Source organism: Cavia porcellus, unplaced genomic scaffold (genome assembly GCF_034190915.1).
Source record: "Cavia porcellus strain 051 isolate PalLab524CR breed Dunkin Hartley unplaced genomic scaffold, mCavPor4.1 scaffold_8, whole genome shotgun sequence".
NCBI lineage: Eukaryota > Metazoa > Chordata > Mammalia > Rodentia > Caviidae > Cavia > Cavia porcellus.
Window position 1 is genome coordinate 10167994 of NW_026947491.1, and position 20577 is coordinate 10188570.

General features: G+C 35.8%; 1 protein-coding gene across 1 annotated transcript in view; it reads left to right on the top strand.

The window, feature by feature from the left end:
- Positions 1-20086, top strand: part of LOC101787885 (ankyrin repeat domain-containing protein 27-like) — an 81039-nt gene extending 60953 nt beyond the window's left edge. The window contains exons 16-19 of the mRNA XM_063254323.1: positions 16265-16320; positions 17097-17132; positions 17937-17972; positions 19632-20086. Coding sequence (XP_063110393.1) covers positions 16265-16320; positions 17097-17132; positions 17937-17972; positions 19632-19750 — 247 coding nt within the window. The 3' untranslated portion in view covers positions 19751-20086. The remainder of the gene's footprint in view (positions 1-16264; positions 16321-17096; positions 17133-17936; positions 17973-19631) is intronic.
- Positions 20087-20577: the final 491 nt, after the last annotated feature.

Here is a 20577-nt window from a genome sequence, read left to right on the forward strand (position 1 = left end):
CTCTTCTTTGTAGGTAACGCCTTAATTATATTTTCAGTTCCATTAATAGAAATTGGGTTATTAAGCATATTTATAGCTTCTTGATCCAGCTTTGGTAGTTCATATGTTTCTTGGAATCTGTGCATTTCTTCTGTGTTATAGAACCTATGAGAGTAGAGGTTTTTGAAATAGGTGTTGATGATCTTCTGTATTTCTACAGAGTCTGTAGTGATTTCACATTTTTCACTCCTTGTTGCATGAATTTCAGCTTGTTTCCTTTTTAAAATAAGATTGGCTAAGGGCTTATCAGTTTTATTTATTCTTTCAAAGGACCAACTCTTTCATTCATTTATTCTTTGTATTGTTTTCTTACTCTATTGCATTGATTTCTGCTCTGATTTTATAATTTTCTCTCTTCTTTTGGCTTTGGGCTTGACTTGCTTTTCTTTTTCTAGATGTTTGAGGTGTAACATCAGGTTATTTATTTGTATTCATTCTGTTTTTCTGATGTGGGAACTCAGTGCAATAAATTTTCTTCTGAGGATGGCTTTCATTGCATCCCACAGATTCTGGTAAGTTGCATTTGTATTTTCATTTACTTGTAGGTATTGTTTAATTTCTTCTTTAATTTCCTCTGTGACCCACTGATTGCTCAAGAGTGTATTATTCAATTTCCATATGTTTGTAGAGTTTTTGGAGTTTCTTTTATCATTAGTTTCTAGTTTCAAGGCTCTAAGATCCGATAACATGTGTGGGATAATTTCAATTCTTTTACATTTACTTAAATATTTTCTGTGGGCTACTATATGGTCTTTTTTAGAGTGTGTACCATGTACTGCTTAGAATAATGTATATTATGATGTTGTTGGATGGAACACAGTGTATATGGTTATGAAGTCCATTTGTTCCCAGTTTTGATTCAGTTCTGTTATCTCATTGCTGATTTTCTGTCTGGTTGATCTGTCCCTTGGTGTCAATGGTGTGTTAAAGTCTCCCATTATAATTGTATTACTGCTAATTTGATTTTTCACTTTTGTTAATACTTGTTTATATAGCAGGGTGCTCTGGAATTTGGTGCATATATATTTAAGATTGTTATCTCTTCCTCTTGAAGTTTTACCCTAATATGTAGTGACCTTCTTTATCTGTGCATCATTCTTGATTTGCAGTTCACATTGTCTGCAAACAGAATAACTACCTCCACTATTTTTTTTGGACCTGTTGCATAAAATATTGTTCTCCAATCATTGACTTTCAGTCTATGAATTTCCTTTTGGGTTAGATGGGTTTCTTGTAGACAGCATACAGTTGGATTTGTTTCCTTATCCATTCTGCCAGTCTGTTTCTTTTAATTGGTATGTTGAGACCATTTACATTAATATAAATTAATGTAAATTAACTGTTATATATTGGTTTATTGTTGACATTATCTTTCTGCTGTTGCCTCTTTACCTTTCCATTCTGTTTAAGTGTCTTCCTTGCTTAGTGGTTTTTTCCTATAATGTCTTTCAGTATTCTTTGCAGGCTTGATTTGGTGATCATGATGTTCTTCAGCTATTCTTTGTCATGGAGGATCTTATTTCTCCATCCATTTTGAAGGACAGTTTGGCAAGGTACATCAGTTTGGGTTTGAAGCCATTTCCTTTAGGATCTGAAATACTTCGTCTCACGCTCTTCTTTACTCCATTGTTTGTGTTGAAAAGTTTCCTGTGATTTTGGTTGGTTTTCCTTTAAATGTCTTTTCTAACAGCTTTTAATATTCTGTTATTACTTTGGGCTCAACTTTGACACTTCTTTGTCAATATAATTTTGTTTAGTTGAAGAGTTTGTGATAATGGTTTATGGAGATTCCCAACTAAAAATTGTATTGATGTTTATTTACATTTTGTCATTAGTTTTTTTTTACATAGTTGAGTCACTGTGGCTTGGTGTGTTATCTCTTTCTATTGACTAAACACATTAACTAATGTAACATTTGTTTTTCTTCTTTCTTTCTGTTTTTGTGTGTGCATGTCTCCTTTGAGTAGCTTTGCCTTGAAAATAGGATTACCCGTCCTGCTTGTTTTGCATGGAATATGGTTTTGCACACCTTGAGTTTTAATCCATGGAATTGTTGTATGAATGTCTTTGTTTGTTGGTTTGTTTATTTGTTGTTGCAGAGTCTCACTATGTATCACAGGCTGCCCTTAAACTTGTTTATGTAGCTCAGGAAGGTCTTGAACTCACAGTGATCTTCCTGTCTCAATGTGGCTTTACAGGCACGTGTATTTCTTGCATACAGCATACTTTTGAATTTTATTTCTTAGTCCACACTACTAATCCAGGACTTTTGATTGATTAGTCTAGTTACATGACAGTTATGACTGATAGGTATTGATCTATTCTTGTCCTTGTAGTAATTTCATGTTGCTTCCTTTTCATTCTACTTAATTGTTACCCTACATGGTGTATTTTTTTTAAAATTCTATTTAAAAGGAAAAAGAGAAAAACAGAAAACAAAACAAAGCAGTGTAAGGGTACATGTAATACAGAACTACAAAAAACAAAAAAAGTAAGAAATCACCTGTTAATAGATTACATGTTATCATCTTAGAAATAGTTGCTCAAATCACAGTATCAAAGAATACAAAGTGGACATTCAAACAGAGAGACTGCAAACAGCTGTGTTCAATGATCCAAAAACATTAATATAGTCAGCTATTTAACACCCCTAAACACACTTGCTGTTATATCTGTTAGAGCTCTTTAATTTCCCCTCTCTTTTTTACAACAAAATTTACACATTTTGGATTTTATTACTCCTTAGTTCTTATTACTTTTTTGGGGGGGAGAGAATAAAGTCAAATTTGGCAAAACAAAGCTGTCAGTCAAAACCAAGGATAGACATAGCACATGATGTAAAACAGAGTACAAGGTTATCAACAGTGGTTATCAACGATGTCTCTTGTTTCCTTAAAAAGAATTGTCTATCTCATTAGATATTATAAAGTTGGACAAAACAGTAGAGAACAAGACCAATAAAACTTAGGCATTGTAAACATTACAGGACTTCCAAAGGAGATAATAGTCAAACCAGAATGGGCATCTTAGTGAATCTTATTGCCTTCAAAGTAGTTGCCTATACCCTCAAACTTGATACTATCATACAGAATGGAACAGAATCTAATCAGTCAAAACAAGATCATTACAGGACTTCAAAACAAGTTAATAGGAAATCAAAAAGAGTTACTATTATATATCCTGCTAATTTTTTATAAATTTTCCCCTTAATTAAAACAAACATAAGAAACAACTAAATAATTTTTTTAAAGAATAAGGGAGAGATTGAGATAAAACAGGACATAACAATATAACAATAGAGGTCAAAGCATGACTGTTTCAGCAACCTAGTGCTTTACCACCAAATAACCTGACTTAATAGTAGTTACCATAGTGTCTTTTTCCTTGAAATATTTGTATAAAACTTCATATACTATAGCTTCAAATATTTCCATATCAAGAAGCCCAGAATAAAGCCATTCCAATTAATAAGTGAAAACTATATAACGCCTCAAGGACATATAATGGGGAATCATGATTAACCACATATTTTCATATATTTGAATCATTACTTACATTAGGGAAACTATTCAGTATTCACACATGCGAGATTGATTTATTTCACTTATGAGTATGGTCTCAAGCTGCGCCCATTTATTGATAAATATCTCAATGTGATCCTTCTTTATAGCTGAATAATACTCCATTGTATAGAAATACCACAACTTTTTTATCCATTCCTCAGTTGATGGACACTTGGGTTGTTTCCAAGATCTGGCGATTACAAATTGTGCTGCTATAAAAAAAGGTGCACATATATCACTGTGGTATGTTGCTTTCAGTTCTTCTGGGAATATGCCTAGAAGTGGAATAGCTGGAACAAATGGGACTTCCAATCCCAACTTTTTGAGAAATCTCCAGACAGACCTCCACAAAGGCTGTACCAGTCTACACTCCCACCAACAGTGCAGGAGAGTTCGTTTTTCCCCACAGCCTCTCCAGCATTTGTTGTTGTTGGTTTTCTTGTTCCTGGCCATTCTTTCAGGAGTGAGATGGTATCTCAGTGTGGTTTTAATTTGCATTTCTCTAATGACCAATGATGATGAATATTTTTTCATGTATTTATTTGCCATTTGCATTTCTTCATCTGAGAATTGCGTATTCATCTCGGATGCCCATTTTTGGATTGGATCTTTGAATTTTGGAGGTCTGAGTTTTTTTAATTCTTTATATGTTTTAGACAAGAGTCCCTTGTCTGAGAGAGAGTTCACTAAAATCTTTTCCCAGTTTGTGGGTTTTCTTTTCACTATGCTGGAGATTTCTTTTGACATGCAGAAACTTTTTAGTAAGAAGTGGTCCCAGTTATTGATTCTGGGAAGTATTTCCTGTGCGGTTTGAGTCCTGTTCATGAATTCTCTACCTACTCCGGTGTCTCCAAGGTTTCTACCCAATTTGTCTTCCAATAGATTTAGTGTTTCTGTTTTAATATTCAGATCTTTGACCTATTTAGATTTTAATTTAGTACATGGTGATAGACATGGGTCTAGCTTTAGTTTTCGGCAAATGGAGAGCCAGTTTTTCCAGCACCATTTATTAAAGAGACTGTCATTCTTCCAATGAAACTGCTTGGCTCCTTTATCAAAGATAAGGTGGTTGAGTGTGTTTGTAGTTGTGGTTGTATCTTCTAATCTATTCCATTGATCTTCGGCTCTGTTTTGATTCCAATACCATGTTGATTTTACTACCATTGCTTTGTAGTATACCTTCAAGTCAGGGATTGTGATGCCTCCTGCTTTGTCTTTGCTGCTTAGAATTGCTTTCGTGATTCTAGGTCTCTTCTGGTTCCAGATGAAATTTAGGAGTGATTTCTCTAGATCTATAAGGTATGTTGATGGTATTTCTATTGGGATTGCATTGAATCTGTATAACAGTTTTGGGAGAATGGCCATCTTCACAATGCTTGTTCTTCCTATCCAAGAGCAAGGGATGTCTTTCCATTTTCTGAGATCATCTTCAATTTCCTTTTTCAATGTATTATAATTTTCACTGTATAAGTCTTTCACTTCTTTCGTAAGAGTAATTCCTAAATATTTCATTTTTGCTTGCTAATGTGAGTAGTCCAGTTTCTCTTATTTCCCTCTCTGTGATTTTGTTGTGTGTGTATAGGAATGCTATTGATTTCTGAGTATTGATTTTGTATCCAGCCACATTACTGAATTTATTTATTGTATCTAAGAATCTTTCAATGGAGTTTAGGGGGTCTTCTATGTAGAGTATCATGTCATCTAAACAATGATAATTTAACTTCTTCTTTTCTTATCTTTACCCCTTTTATTTCTCTTTCTTGCCTAATTGCTCTTCTAGTACTATATTAAATAGGAGTGGTGATAAAGAACATCTTTGTCTTGTGCCTGATTTTAAAGTAAAGGCTTTCAATTTTTGGCCACTTAGTATGATGCTGGCTGTTAGTTTGTCATAAATGGCCTTTATTATATTGAGGTAAAGACCATCTATTCCAATTTTCTGTAAAGTTCTTATCATGAATAAATGTTGGACCTTATTGAAGGCTTTTTCTGCATCTATAGAAATGATCATGTGATTCTTATTTTTGGCTTTATTGATATGGTGGATTACATTTATTGATTTGCATATGTTGAACCATCCTTGCATTCCTGGGATGAATCCCACTTGGTCATGGTGTATAATCTTCTTGATGATTTGCTGAATCCTATTTGCCAATATTTTATTGAGGATTTTGCATCTGTGTTCATTAGGGAGATCGGTCTATAGTTCTCTTTTTTAGTTGGGTCTTTCTCAGGTTTTGGTACTAGAGTAATATTTGCTTCTAGGAATGACTTAGGAAGGATTGCTTCCCTTTCAATTTCATTGAATAGTTTGAGGAGTGTCGGCATTAGGTCTTCTTTGTATTTCTTGTAGAATTCTACAGTGAATCCATCTGGGCCTGGGCTCTTCTTGGTGGGTAAGGACTTAATTACATTTTCCATTTCATTAACAGAGATTGGGTTATTCAACAGTTTTACCTCCTCTTGATCTAGCTTTGGTACTTCATATGCTTCTAAGAATCTGTCTATTTCTTCTGTGTTATCAAACTTTTGAGAGTAGAGGTTTCGAAATAGGTGTTGATCTTTTGTATTTCTATTGGGTCTGTAGTGATTTCACCTTTTTCATTTCTTATTGCATGAATTTGAGCTTTTTCTTCCTTTTTAAAATAAGGTTGGCTAGGGGCTTATCGATTTTATTTATTCTTTCAAAGAACCAACTCTTTGATTCGTTTATTCTTTGGATTGTTTTCTTAGTCTCTATTGCATTGATTTCTGCTCTGATTTTTATAATTTCCTCTCTTCTTTTGGCTTTGGGCTTGACTTGCTCTTCTTTTTCTAGCTGTTTGAGGTGTAGCATCAAGTTATTTATTTGTCTTCGTTCTGTTTTCCTGATGTGGGAACTCAGTGCAATAAATTTTCCTCTCAGGACGGCTTTCATTGCATCCCACAGATTCCGGTAAGTTGTATCTGCATTTTCATTTTCTTTTAGGTATTGTTTAATTTCTTCTTTAATTTCTTCTGTGACCCCCTGATTACTCAAGAGTGTGTTATTCAGTTTCCATGTGTTTGCGGGATTTTTGCAGTATCTTTTATCATTAATTTCTAATTTTAGAGCGCTATGATCTGATAACATGCAAGGGATGATTTCAACTCTTTTGCATTTGTTTAAATATGTTCTGTGAGCTAATATATGGTCTATTTTAGAGAATGATCCATGTACTGCTGAGAAGAATGTGTATTCTGATGTTGTTGGGTGGAACATTCTGTATATGTCTATCAAACCCATTTGTTCACAGGTGTGATTCAGTTCTGTTATTTCTTTGCTCATTTTCTGTCTGGTTGATCTGTCCCTTGGTGTCAATGGCGTATTAAGGTCTCCTGTTACAATTGTGTTACTGATAATTTGAGTTTTCATTTCTGTTAATAATTGTTTTATATAACTGGGTGCTCTGGAGTTTGGTGCGTATATATTTGAGATAGTTATCTCTTCCTCTTGGAGTTTTCCCCTTATGAGTATGTAGTGACCTTCTTTGTCCTTTAATGTCATTGTTGGTTTAAAGTTCACATTGTCTGCAAACAGAATGGCTACTCCTGCCTCTTTTTGGATTCCTGCTGCATGAAGAATTGTTTTCCATCCTTTGACTTTCAGTCTGTGAGTATCCTTCAGGGTTAGATGGGTTTCCTGTAAACAGCATATGGTTGGATTTTGTTTCTTGATCCATTCTGCTAGTCTGTTTCTTTTGATTGGTGCATTGAGACCATTTACATTAATGGTTATTACTGTCAAATGCTGGTTTATTGTAGGAATGTTATCTCTCTGCTGTTGCATCTTTATCTTTCTGTTCTGTTTAATTATTTGCTTTGCTTAGTGGTTTTTTCCTTTGTGTATCTAAACTGTCTTTCAATATTTTTTGCAGGGTTGGTTTGGTGTTCATGAAGTTCTTCAGCTGTTCTTTGTCATGGAAGTATCGTATTTCACCATCTATTCTGAATGATAGTTTTGCAGCATATATCAGTCTAGGTTGGAAATCATTTTGCTTTAGGATCTGGAATACTTCACTCCATGCTCTTCTTGACTTTATTGTTTGTGATGAGAAGTCTGCTATGATTCTGATAGGTTTTCCTTTATAAGTGATCTGTCTTTTCTCTCTGACAGCTTTTAATAATCTATTCTTGTGTTGGATTTCTGGGATGGTGATTATTATATGTCTGGGTGTAGTTTTATTTTGGTTATGACTATTTGGAGTTCTATATGCTTCACTGATCCTGATGTCAGTTTCTGATCTCATGCTTGGGAAATTTTCAGCTACTACTTCTCTAAATATCCTCTTGACATCCTTTATGTTGTCTCCTTCTTTTTCATTAATCCCTATCATTCTTATGTTATTCTTTGCATCGTCTTGCAGTTGTTGAATTGTTGTTTCCTGATTCCTTGTTATTTTTAAAAGATCTTTCCTTTCCTGTTCACTAGCTGCAATCCTGTCTTCAAGGTCTGAAATTCTATCTTCACTTTCATTAAGGCAGTTTTTACAACTTGCAGTGGAGTTTTTTATTTCCTGTATATCTCTGTGCATCTGCATTATGTATTCTGTTTGTTTCTTATATTGCTCGTCTAGGGATTCTATCTTTTTGTTTAGTTCCTCCAATTTTTTATCTGTGTTTTCTTTAGATATATTTAGAATCTCTTTCATCTTTTCTTCTTTTATCTGGGAGATTATTTCGAGTTTGAATTTCTTTAAAGCTTCCTGGAGTTGCTTGTTAATTTCAGTAGCTATTGTGTCCAATATTTGAGGCGCATGGCATATATTTTCTTCTATATATATTGCTCCTAGGGTTTCTTGAGATGGGCTGGAGGTTTGAGGTTGTAATTTGGTCTTTCATTTTGTCATTTTCCTATATTTCTGTGTTTCAAGTGTTATTTGAAAGCTTCCTCAGGATCTGTTGAAAATCCCCTTGTATGTTGGCAGCTACTGAGACTCTGGCACCACGCTACCCCAAGCCACTGGGCCTGCAGAACCAATGGCCCTCCTCTGCCTGCTCAGAACTCTGCAGTTCCAGACAAGCTGGGCCTCAGGGACACTGTGCACCCACCTGCCCCTTGGAAGCTCCACAGCTCTCCAATCGCAGCCGGGTTAGGGTACTCACCACAGGCCACGGTGCCTCAGGAACCTTCAATCCCTCCCTGCTTGCAGAGATATCCACAGTCCTCCAGACACACGGAGAGGCTGATGCAGGTGCCCCAGATCTGCCCAGCCCCTCCTCTGCACACTGATGGCTAGGCATGGCAGGCTGGGCTCGGGGGATAGTGTGGGCCCGCCCACCCATCGGAAGCTCAGCAGTTCTCCAAGTGCAGCCGGGATGGGGAGGCAGATGTAGAGGCCTCAAACCCACTACTCCACTTCACTGCACCCGGAACCCTGGAGGGTCCGGAACAGTCTGAGATTTGGGCAGAGTGTGCTGAGCACTCACCACAGGCCGCGGTGCCTCAGGAACTTGCGATCCCTCCCTGCTCGCAGAGATATCCACAGTCCTCCAAACACACGGAGAAGACGATGCAGGCACCCCAGATCCGCCCAGCCCCTCCTCTGCCTGTATATTGTTTTTTTATGAAAAGGAAACAAAAGAATACATGGAGATTAAAAAAGGGTAGAAATAATACAAACTTACAGAAAAACAAATGGTAAGAAATTGCTGGTTGATAAGTTACACATTGTCATTTTAGAAATAGCTGTTCATGTTATAGAATTAAAGTATTTAGAATGACATTCATAAAGTGACCCTACAAACCCTTCTGCTCTATGATCGAACAAGAGCTCAGTAATATGGTTGTCAGTCCTACACATTTGTTTTACATCTCAAAGAGGGTAAGATTAAACATCTCAAAACAGAACAAAGCAGTTAAAAAAACAATTTAAAGAAATACAGATTTCACAGCAAGCCCACTGCAGATCTTCATTGTCTATCTAATTGTCTCTAGTTTCTTACAAATAGTTGTTCCCATCTTCACCCACCTTATATACTTATTGTATATTATAGAAATAATCAAATCATTGGAGGCTTTTTAGGTCCTCAAGTTCCAAATTAGGGAAGACAATAGTAACCACCATCTCATCTCTCATTCTCTTTGTGATAGCTGTCCCCATCTCTACATATGCTGAAATTGAACTCAAGAAACCAGTCCAATGTCATTCTAATCAGTGAACAATAGTATTGCTAGTATTTCTATCATAATGCTACAAAATTAGCCTCGGGTTTCTTAGTGTCTCTTCCTCAGAGTATCTGTTCATTACATCTTGCATTATATAATCTGTTCCCATAAATAATTAAAAAGAAGAAAAAAAACCCATGTGTGAATTTCTACATATATATCTATCCTCTCTGTATTATAGGGAATACCAAGTCATAGCAAGACAGCAAAACAGTTTCCCAGCAAAACATGCAATGGATAAGACATATAAGACCACAATATAGATGATCTTCCATAGTTACTATGTTTTCTCTTGTTATTTTCAATAGATTTGACTACCACACTGGCTTATTATAGTTAAATATAGTATCACCTATTTTTATAAAAACTTAACTTTGACAGCATTGTAGGATTTGAGAGCTGTTACTAATTAATACCAGTATGGATATCCTTTACATCTTGTCATCCTCAGAGTAGTTGCCTCTACTTTTAGTGTTGATACTAACAAGCATACCAATTTCAAATAAAATCAGCCATGGCCAACCCATAGTCTTATGATTCAGATTCAATTAAGATCAGTCACAGTAAGACAATGTAAGTATTGTAGGATTTCAGTTTAAGTTAATAGGAAAGTAAGGATAGTTACCATGGTATAACCTGCTATTTTTGGGTCAAGATGTCTGTGCCCTCAAATTTGACATGAGTGGACAGACCAGTATATATTAAATTCAAACTAAATATGTCAATAAGACTACTATGTCTTTTAAATCCTTATACACCATTAACAATGACCTCTGCCTTTTTCTTTTTTTAAATAGAGTTTCAGAGCTGTCTATACTAAAGACGATAGCTTACCGTCTCTGCCTCATGTCTGCTATTCCACTTTTCTGCTATAATTTGTCCACCTTATTCCCTCATTCCACTGTCTGCCCTGTTCACTGAGGCCTCTCTGCCACTGTTGCTGGAATCCTGGTATCTCTTCCTCTCTTTCTCTGTAATGTCCTTCAGCACCCTCTGTAGGGTTGGATTGGTGGCCATGAACTCCCACAGTTCCTCCTTGTCTTGAAAATATCTTATTTCTCCATTAATTTTGAGAGAGAGTTTTGACGGGTATATGAGCTTCGGTTGCATATCATTTTCTTTCAGGACTTGGAATATTTCTCTCCAATCCCTTCTTGACTTAAGAGTTTGTGTTGATAGGTCTGCTGTTATTTTGATAGTTTTCCCATTGTAGGTAATCTGCATCTTTTCTTTGGCTGCTTTTAATATTCTGTTCTTTTGGTGGATTTCTGGAATCTTTATTATTATATGTCTAGGCGTAGATCTGTTTTGGTTGTAGGTAGCTGGTGTTCTGTATGCCTCTTTTATCTGGATATCATTTCTTTTTGCTAAATATGGGAAATTTTGCTTTAATATATCTGTGAATATTCTTTGTATTTCATTATTGGTTGCTCCTGCTTCCTCACTCACATTCTTTATTCTTAAGTTATATATCTTTTTGTCATCTTCTAGTTTTTGAATTGCTTCTTTCTGGTTCCTTGTTATTTTTAAGAGGCTTTTTCTTTCACAATCATATGCCATAAATCTCTCTTCAAGTTTCAGAAGGCTGTCTTTAGTTTCTGTCAAGGTATTTTGCCAGTGTTCAATGGAGTTTTTAGTTTCCTGGTATTATTCTCTTTGAATCTGTTTCATGCATTCTAAGTTATGTTTAAATTCTTCTTCAGAAGTTTCTCTTTCTTTTCTGATTTCCTCAGTTCTTCCATCTGTGTTCTCTTGGGCGGGGCTTGTCATTTCTTTAATTAATCTCTTTATATCTTGTCTCACTTGAATCAGGAGTACACTTTAAATTCTTCTATGAGATCATGAAGGTACTTTTTAATTTCGGCTGATGCTGTGTCGAGCAATGGATGGTTACTGTGCTTGTTCTCTTCGGTGTTTACTTCTCCTGGGCTTATTTTCTCATGTTGGGCAGCTGGAGATTTTTTTAAATTTTTATCTCTTGTCATGTTTCTGGTTTCTTTCAGAATGTCCTGGGGTTCTATGGCCCTCTCCGAATTGCTTAGGGCCTTTCAGAAGCGTGCTGACTTGAGTTTTTGCTGTCCTCCCCAATTTGATGTTATCTGGGGTAGGCTGGGATGCAGGGGTGGTACAGGCTAGTCTCCAGCCTCTGCACCATAAATTAGGCTGTACTTTCTGGATGTCACTGAGTTGTGACTATTTTGTATCTGCTTGTTGAGCCCCAAGCAGAGGCTTGGTTTAGCCCCAGTAGCTCCTGCTGGTTCTCTTTGTACCAGAAGCAGCTGACTAATGTCACTATGGCACAGGGTCCTGCCCAAATCCCAGCTGTTCTCTTCCAGACCTCTCTGTGACAGGAGCACCAGAACAGCAGAACTGCCCAAATTCAAGATGTCTCCCACTAGTTCTCTGTATGACACTGAAGCCAACACGTACTCAGGCTCTGCCCAATTTCAAGATGCCTTCCACCAGCCCTCCCTACAGGGGGACTCAGTGATGCCACCGAGCTGTAGGTTCTGCCCAACTGTAAGATGGCTGCCACCAGACTCTGTGATATTGATGTCCTTGTGGTGGCGGGCACTGCCCAGTTCCAAGACATTCTCTGGTCAACCCCAGCAGCCGCGGGGCCCCCAGTACTCACCAGGGTCCATGCCGCCCACCTTTCCCACACTCCCAGCATAGTGCGGAGTGGTCAGGAATCCACGCTGCGTGCACTCCCGGCATGGCGCGGAACGGTCAGGAATTTCTTTATTATGGAAGTATCTTATTCATCAATTTTGAGAGATAATTTTAGTCAAGGTTAGAAGTTGTTTCCCTTTAGAGCTTGAAACACTGACTTCCATGCTGTCCTTGCCTTTAAGTTTTGTGCTGAGAAATCTATTATAATTCCCGGCCACTGATGTGTTACATTGGCTGCTGTAATAAATTCAACAACAACAATGGAATCAAATTTCAAGTGGATACTCACAAATCCTAGAAACCACTCATGATCAGCCCTTCACCAAAACAAGGAAGACTATCTTTTAAGTGAGTTATACTTACTGTAGTAGTTCATGCCACTAAGTTTTGATGGATATAAGTGGCATAGTGCATACATGCACTATGTATGCCCTCTTTAGAAGTGGCCCTCTAACTGTTACTTCCATCAAACCTGGTCTCCCACAAGAGAATGCTGCCTCCATGATCTTCCTGTTTAAAACCCATACCTCCCAGTTGACCCCAGGAGATCTGTATTTAGCTCTCACCCTATCTATCCTGTCTCCAAAGGATCTTGCCTGTTCTCTGAGGTAGACTGTCAGTTCAGTGTTGGACTGAAACTTTCTGGGCATTACTCTCTTCCTAGTGCAGGTGGATCTGTTGGTTTTCACCTTTGTGGCCCTGTGCTGTGGGGAATCCAGGACTGGGGGATGGTGTGCTCAGGTCTGGGATCTCCTTACCCAGTGTGGGTCCCAGGCAGGCATCTATGTCAGCTGGGGATACAATGCTGAATTCCTGGGTTATCATCAAACTCTGCTTTGGGACAGGGGCATTGGCTTTGTCTGGGAGTGGGGCTCTCAGACTGAGGTTTGCTATTTGTGCTCTGGTTTTGCTGGTCGTTTGATCTTCCACTAGCTAAAGAAGTTTAACATAGGTTCATAAAGCACAAAAGCAGGGATTTAACTGAGAGCTTCACACATGTGAGGCATGTGTCATAGCACTGAGATACACCCCAGACTCTTGGGAATTGAGGATCATTATCCTTAGCGATCCCATGTAATTGCTAATACAATTCTCCATGGTGTACAAGTAGTGTCACATTTTTGATTTTTCTAATTAACCACTTGGGTCCTGACATGTCTAAGTTAGCAGAAAATCTTGTTACTTTCCTGTGGGAGCTCCTAAACCCTCCTCCATGAATTTTCCAAAAATCCAAGAGATTGCTTAAAACTGAGGAATTCAGTTCTCTTTCACAAGTCAAATGTGCTTTCGTGATTTGTGTTGCTATTAAATATCTCTCAGTGTAGTGGTGATTAAGCTTTGGTCCTAGGTTGTCATTACTGATTCAGATCTCTGAGCCTTCATGGAAATACACACTTAATTGCAGCCTATTTTACTTACTGATTTAGTATTTGTGCTTTTATATTCAGTTTCTATCCCTGAACTAGCAGCACTTTACTTTGGTGGCTGAACCTCATAGATTTGCCCCAAGCATAGGAAGCAAAATGACTATACCTACTCCTTCAGAATCCTACATGGATCCTGCATGTTGGTGGAGACCTTCACCGTGGCTCATGCTTTGAGACCTTCATTAGTCTTCTGCCAGAAAATAAGAGTTGGGATCATTGTAAAGTCTTGGAGGGCTCAAGTAATGTTTAAGAAAGAGATCAAAGTTCCTTTTTTCTTTGTTACCAGATCTTTACCCAGAAGTCTCTTTATACAGAGTAGCACCTTTAAATAAGTTCTGAAAGGTCCTGAAATAAGCCTTGAATTGGCAACAACTTCTGATTGGCTTCTGAAACTGTTTAGTACTGAAAATTTACTTTTGTTTTGGAACCAAGACTCTAGAATATTTACAGATTTTGTCTCATACAGAAGCCATTAAATGACACTCTCTGAATTCATAGTAGATTAGTTGCATTTAAAGAGAACTAAGCCTCAGCATGACACAATATGTCCCACATATAAGAGTGTTTTGCCTTTCATTTCAGTTGGAGACAGACAGAAATTGAACCAGAAGATCTTTATTAGAATCACACTCAGAGTTTTGTTGTGTAGAGGAAGAATATTAGTCCATTCCAGGTCATTAAAAGAACTAACTTTTAACTTCATTAGTTCTCTGTATTATCTTCTTAGTGTCAGTTGCATTAATTTCTGCACTGATCTTTTTTTTTTCAATTTTATTTAAGGGGAAAAAGAAAAAAAGCAGAAAAAGGGTACACGTTTTTCAGAAAAAAAATAAACAGTAGGAAATCACTAGTTAGTGGACTACATATTGTCATCTTAGAAATATTTGTTCAAATTACAAAATTAAAGCTTATGTATTGGACATTCAAACAGTGAGACCAAACAGTTCTGTTCAATGATCCAACAAAACTCAGTAATATCACTGTCTATCTTATACACTGATCTTTATAACTTCCTCCTTTATATGGGTTTTAGTCTTCCCTTTCTCCTCTTTACCTAGAAACTTGAGATGCAACATTAAGTTGTTGCTCCTTCTGTTTTTCTGATGTGAGACTTCACTATTACAAATTTCCCATAGGACTACTTTCATTGCATTCCAAAGGTTTCAGGAAGTTGTATCTGCATTTTCATTTAATTGTAGACATTGTTTAATTTCTTTTTAAATTTCATCTGTGACCCATTGGTTGTTCAGGAGTATGTTATTTATTTCCATGTGTTTATGGAATTTTTGCGGTTTCTTTTGGTGTTAATTTCCAGTTTCACTGGGATGTCATCAGGAAATATGCCTGGGATAAGTTCAGTTCCTTAGTACTTACTTAAGCATATTCTGTGGGCCAGTATATGGTCTAGAGAATGTCCCATTTGCAGCTGAGAAGAACATATATCCTAATGTTGTTCGGTGGAATGTTGTAAACACTTACCAAGTCCACTTGTTCACAGGTTTTATTCAGTTCTGATATTTGTTTGCTGATTTTTGTCTACTTGGTTTATGTCTTTGTGACAATGGGGAATTAAACAGCTCCATCACAATTGTATTAATTCTTATTTGATTTTCCCTGTCTGGTCGTGTTTGTCTGATACAGTTATGTGTTCTGCTTGAAGTTTTATTCCAGGTCCTGATATCTGTTACTTTTCTGCCATTGGCATAACTAGTTCAGTAGTAGAGGACAAATATGTTGTCCAATTTAATGAGATATTTATAAATAGACTTAGTTATAAATTATTTAAAAGTTGATATACCATGAATTATAAGCCACAGAGAAGAGAAGAGCTCATAGTCCAAATTAAGACCCATTATTTTCTGGTAACTACAGCACTTGAATACTACAATCTGAAAATACACACGTTGGGTTGTAGTTGGAATTCCAAATTAGGTGAGCATTTAGGAACTACTCACCCCTTACTTTATTATTTCTGAGAGCAGGTTTCTATGTTACCTCATCAAACCTTCATGGGATTCTGGTAAACTAAATTAGCCAAGTCCTTACAGTTTATAAGACTTTGAGTCTAAGGGAAATGACTTATGCAAAAAGAAACAGCTGTTGGTTTTCAAGCCGGAGCTTGTGATTTCAAGACAGTTTCTCTTAAATTGTGCTAATCCAGCTAATGCTTGGAGCTGTCTTGCCTTTCTTGATTGATGCCTGCCTCACTTTACTTACTGTTTTTTCTTCCTTAATTACAGGTGTAATAAAGTTTTGTAGACACGACAGATTTGAAGTATTGGAGTAAAGTTTTCATATTAGATCTAACATTGTCTGAAATACGCTTAGTAATTTAATATGTTTTATATCAATTTTAAATCACTTTTTTTGCATAGAAAAAATTCTCAATGTGAAAAAAAGGAATCTTCAAATTCTGACAATAGCCCTGCAGGTAAGACTTCTCATAGTGAATTACACTTGGTGGCCCTGTCTTGATTTTCAAAGACAAAAGGATGAGTGTGAAGGCACAAACCTGTAACCCCAGCACTGGCGAGGCTGAGGCAGGAGTACCTTCTTGTGTTGAAGGTAATCCTGCACTACATAGTGAGACCCTGTCTCAAAGAACAAAAAACAAAAGACAAAAACAACAAAAAAGGAAAAGAGTAAGAAAAAATTTTGAACACAGAGGAGTTAAAACATTCACTGTGTCAATTAAATTTATATTTCCTTAATTTTTTTAATAATTCAGAACTCAGAATTATTTAAGAAATGAATTACAAGAAAGACCTAATCTAAAACATTCCATTTATTTAATTTTTACTTCTAAAATTCTAAACACAAAAAAGAATTTTAAACCAGTGTGGCTACTTTCTGTGCACTAACATTAGAGTAAACTTTTAATTTTTAAGTAATGGATTAGACTTAGTAAAGGAATATTACTCCATGATTTTATTACTGAAAAGTGATTTTTGTGACTAAAAAATAGCATGCTAAGTCACTTTTATCAGTTATTTTCCATCCTAAGTATGTCATTTATATGGATCTGTATAATTTGTTACTCCTCAGTTCAGGAGATAATATCTATCACTGCTACTTTGATCTTGGAATTATCTCCAATTGTATACCGAGTTTCTGTAACATGGTAATGGTAGATTCAGTAACTATGTTCAATTAATAGTGTTTTCTCTTTGTTTCTTTTCTTTATCTCTTCTGTTCTCTTATTTGTAGTGGTTGCAAGTGAATCTGAGACTTCTTTAACACCAGGCAAGTACCCCTCCACTCAGGTGTATCTTTTGCTCCAAGAAGTTTGTTTTTTATATCAGGTTTTAGTTCACAGCAAAATTAAGAGGATATCCAAAAATTTCTGGTTTATTATGTGCCTCTCACACATGGGTTGCTTTCCTCAGGGGCCAGAGGCCTCCACTACATTAGAATGCTTGTTATAGACTATGATTTACAGGGGTCCATCGTTACCATCCGAAGTGTCACTTTTAGTGTTCTGTATCAGATGGCTGTTTTAAAATGTGTAGCATATTTACTGTTGCATCTATGTTTATTCTTTATTTTTTCTTAACACTGCAGAATTCAGAAGTATTTAAGAAATTAAGTATAGGAAATTTAGAATCTAAAATACTCCATTTATTTAATTTTTACTTCAGAAATCCCATACATGAAAAAGAGTTCTAAATCAGTATGGCTAATTTATACACACTAACACTAAAGTTTTAATTTAAGTAAATTTGTTAGACTTAGTGAAAGAATATTATAATATGGTTATATCACTAAAAAGTGAGTTTTTGACTAGAACTATTACATTAAGTCACTTTTCTCAATTATTTTCACTTAGATGTGCAGTTTATATTTTTCTGGATATTTTCCTGTTCTTCACTTAAGAGATTATACCTATACTGTGGTGCTTTGATCTTGAAATTATGTGAATTTGTATACTGAGTTTCTGTAACATGATACTAGTAGATTTAGTAACTATTTTCATTTAATAGCTTTTACCCTTTGTTTCTTTCTTTTCTCCTGTATGCTTTTCTTTCCTTTTGTCTTCTTTTTTTGCAGAGGTTGCAATTAAAATGGAGGCTCCATCCATGCCAGGTAAGTGCTCTATCAGTGAGCTGTACCCTTTGCACTAAGACTTTTTTAAAATCAGGATTAATTTTGCAGCAAAGTTGAGAGCAAGATCCAGAGATTTTTGGTTGATCACATGCCTCTTGCACATGAGTTGCCTCCATCCACAGCCAGTGGCCTCCTCTAAAGTAGTACAGTTGGTGTAGACAATGATTTTACACTGGCCCATTATTACCAAGCAAAGTCGGCAGTCAGTGTTAGGATTCACTGTTAGAGTTCCCCATCTCATGGGTCTATTGTAATGTGAAGTGTATTTACAGTTCAATTTATATTTGTGTTTAATTTTTGTTAATACTCCATATTTAGAAGAATTTAGAAAGTGAATTACAAGAAATTTATAACCTAAAATACTTCATTCATTTAATTTTCCTTGAATTTGTATACATGAAAAAGTTTTAAATCACTATGGCTACCTTGTATGAATTAAGATTAAACTTTTAATATTTTAAATAAACATGTTGGACTTAGTAAAAGAATATTACTACAAGAGTGTATTACTGAAAAGTGATTTTTGTGACTAAAATTAAAATGTTGTCACTCTTATGAATTATTTTCCCACTTAAGTATTTAATTTATATGGCTTTGTATAATATTCCTGGATATTTTCTGGATACTGGATATTTTCTGATACTAATAGTGTGCTACTTTGATCTTGGAATTATCTCCTATTGTACATTGAGTTTCTATAACATGGTAATAGTTTCAGTACCTGTCTTTAATTAATAGCTTTTCTTCTTTGTTTCTTCTCTTCTGTTTTCTTTTCGGTTCCATTCTTTTCTTTTTTGCAGTGGTTGCCAAAAAACCTGAGATTCCATTCGTATCCGGCAAGTGCTGTACCATGGAGTTGTACCCTTTGCACTATAAACTGTTTTTTTAAATTTCAGGCTTAAGTTCACAGCAAAATTGAAAGGAAGATCCAGAGATTTGCAGTTGATCATGTACCTCTCACACATAAGTTGCCTCCCTCTATGGCCAGTGCCCTCCCTTAGACTAGAACACTTGTTATGGAGAGTGACTTAAACCGGTCCATTATTATAATCCAAATCTGCAGTTAATATTAGTTTCACTGTTAGTGTTCTCCATCTGATGGGTCTATTCAAATGTGTAGTGTATTTGCTGTTGCATTTATATTTGTTCTTAATTTTGTGTTAAATTCCAGAATTCATAAGTATTTAAGACATGAAGTATAGGAAATTATGATTTAAAATATTCCTTTTATTTAATTTTCAATTTTGTAATCTTGTACATGATAAAGTATTTTAAATCAGTAGGTCTAGTATCTGTGCACTAACATTATAGTGAAGTTTTAATATTTTAATAAATGCATTAGACCTAGTAAAACCATTTTACTACATGATTGTATCACTAAGAAGTGATTGTTGTGAATAAAAATAAAATGTTAAGTCACCTATCAATTATTTTCTTGCCTAGGTATGTGACTTATATTGTTCTATATATTTTCCTATTCTTTGGATTAGGAGATGATACCTATTCTGTGCTACTTTGATCTTGTAATTATCTCCAGGTATATACTGAGTTTCTGTAACATGGTAGTAGTAGTTTCGGTAACTACATTTAATTAACAGCTTTTTCCTGTGTTGTTTTCTTTTGTCTTCCCTTTTGCAGAGCCTCAACCTATTCTTGTGGCTCCATTCAGGCCAGGCAAGTGCGCTATCACTGAGGTGTATCCTTTACACTACGAAGTTTGCTTTTTTATATCAGGTTTAAGTTCACTGCAAAATTGAAAGGAAGCTCCAGAGATTTGCAGTTGATCATGTGCCTCTCACACATAAGTTGCCTCCTTCCATGGCCAGTGCTCTCCCCTAGAGTAGTACACTTGTGATAGATGATGACTTACCATGAGTCTACCCTTATCCTTAAAATCTGAATCTGCGGTTAATGTTAGGGTTCACTGTTAGTGTTCTCCATCTGATGGGTCTAACAAATGTGTAGGGTATTTACTGTTGCATTTATGTTTGTTCTTAATTGTTTGTTAATACTCCATATTCAGAAGAATTTAGGAGATGATTATAGGAAATTTTTAATCCAAATGTTACACTTCTTTAATTTCTACTTCTGAAATCCTATACATGAAAAATAGTTTTAAATTAGTATGGTTACTTTGTGTGTACTAACATTAGAGTAAACTTTTAATTTTTTAAGTAAATGTGTTAGACTTAGTAAAAGAATATTACTACATGGTTGTATTACTGAAAAATGATTTTTGTGACTAAAAATAAAATTTTAAGTCACTTAACAATTATTATCTTCCCACTAAAGTATGTAATTTGTATTGTTCTGTATAATGTCCTACTCTGGTTTAGGAGGTGATATCTACACACTGTTACTGTGTTTTTGAATTATCTCCAATTGTATACTAAATTTCTGTATCATGGTATTAGTAGATTCATTAACTTTCTTTAAATAATACCTTTTTCTTTGTTTCTTTGTTTATTCTCTTTTTTTTTCTGTTTCATTGTCTTCCTTTTTGCAGTGGTTGCCACTCAACCCGAGACTCCACTCAAGTCAGGCAAGTGCTCTACCACAGAGCTGCACCCTTTTCACTAAGAAC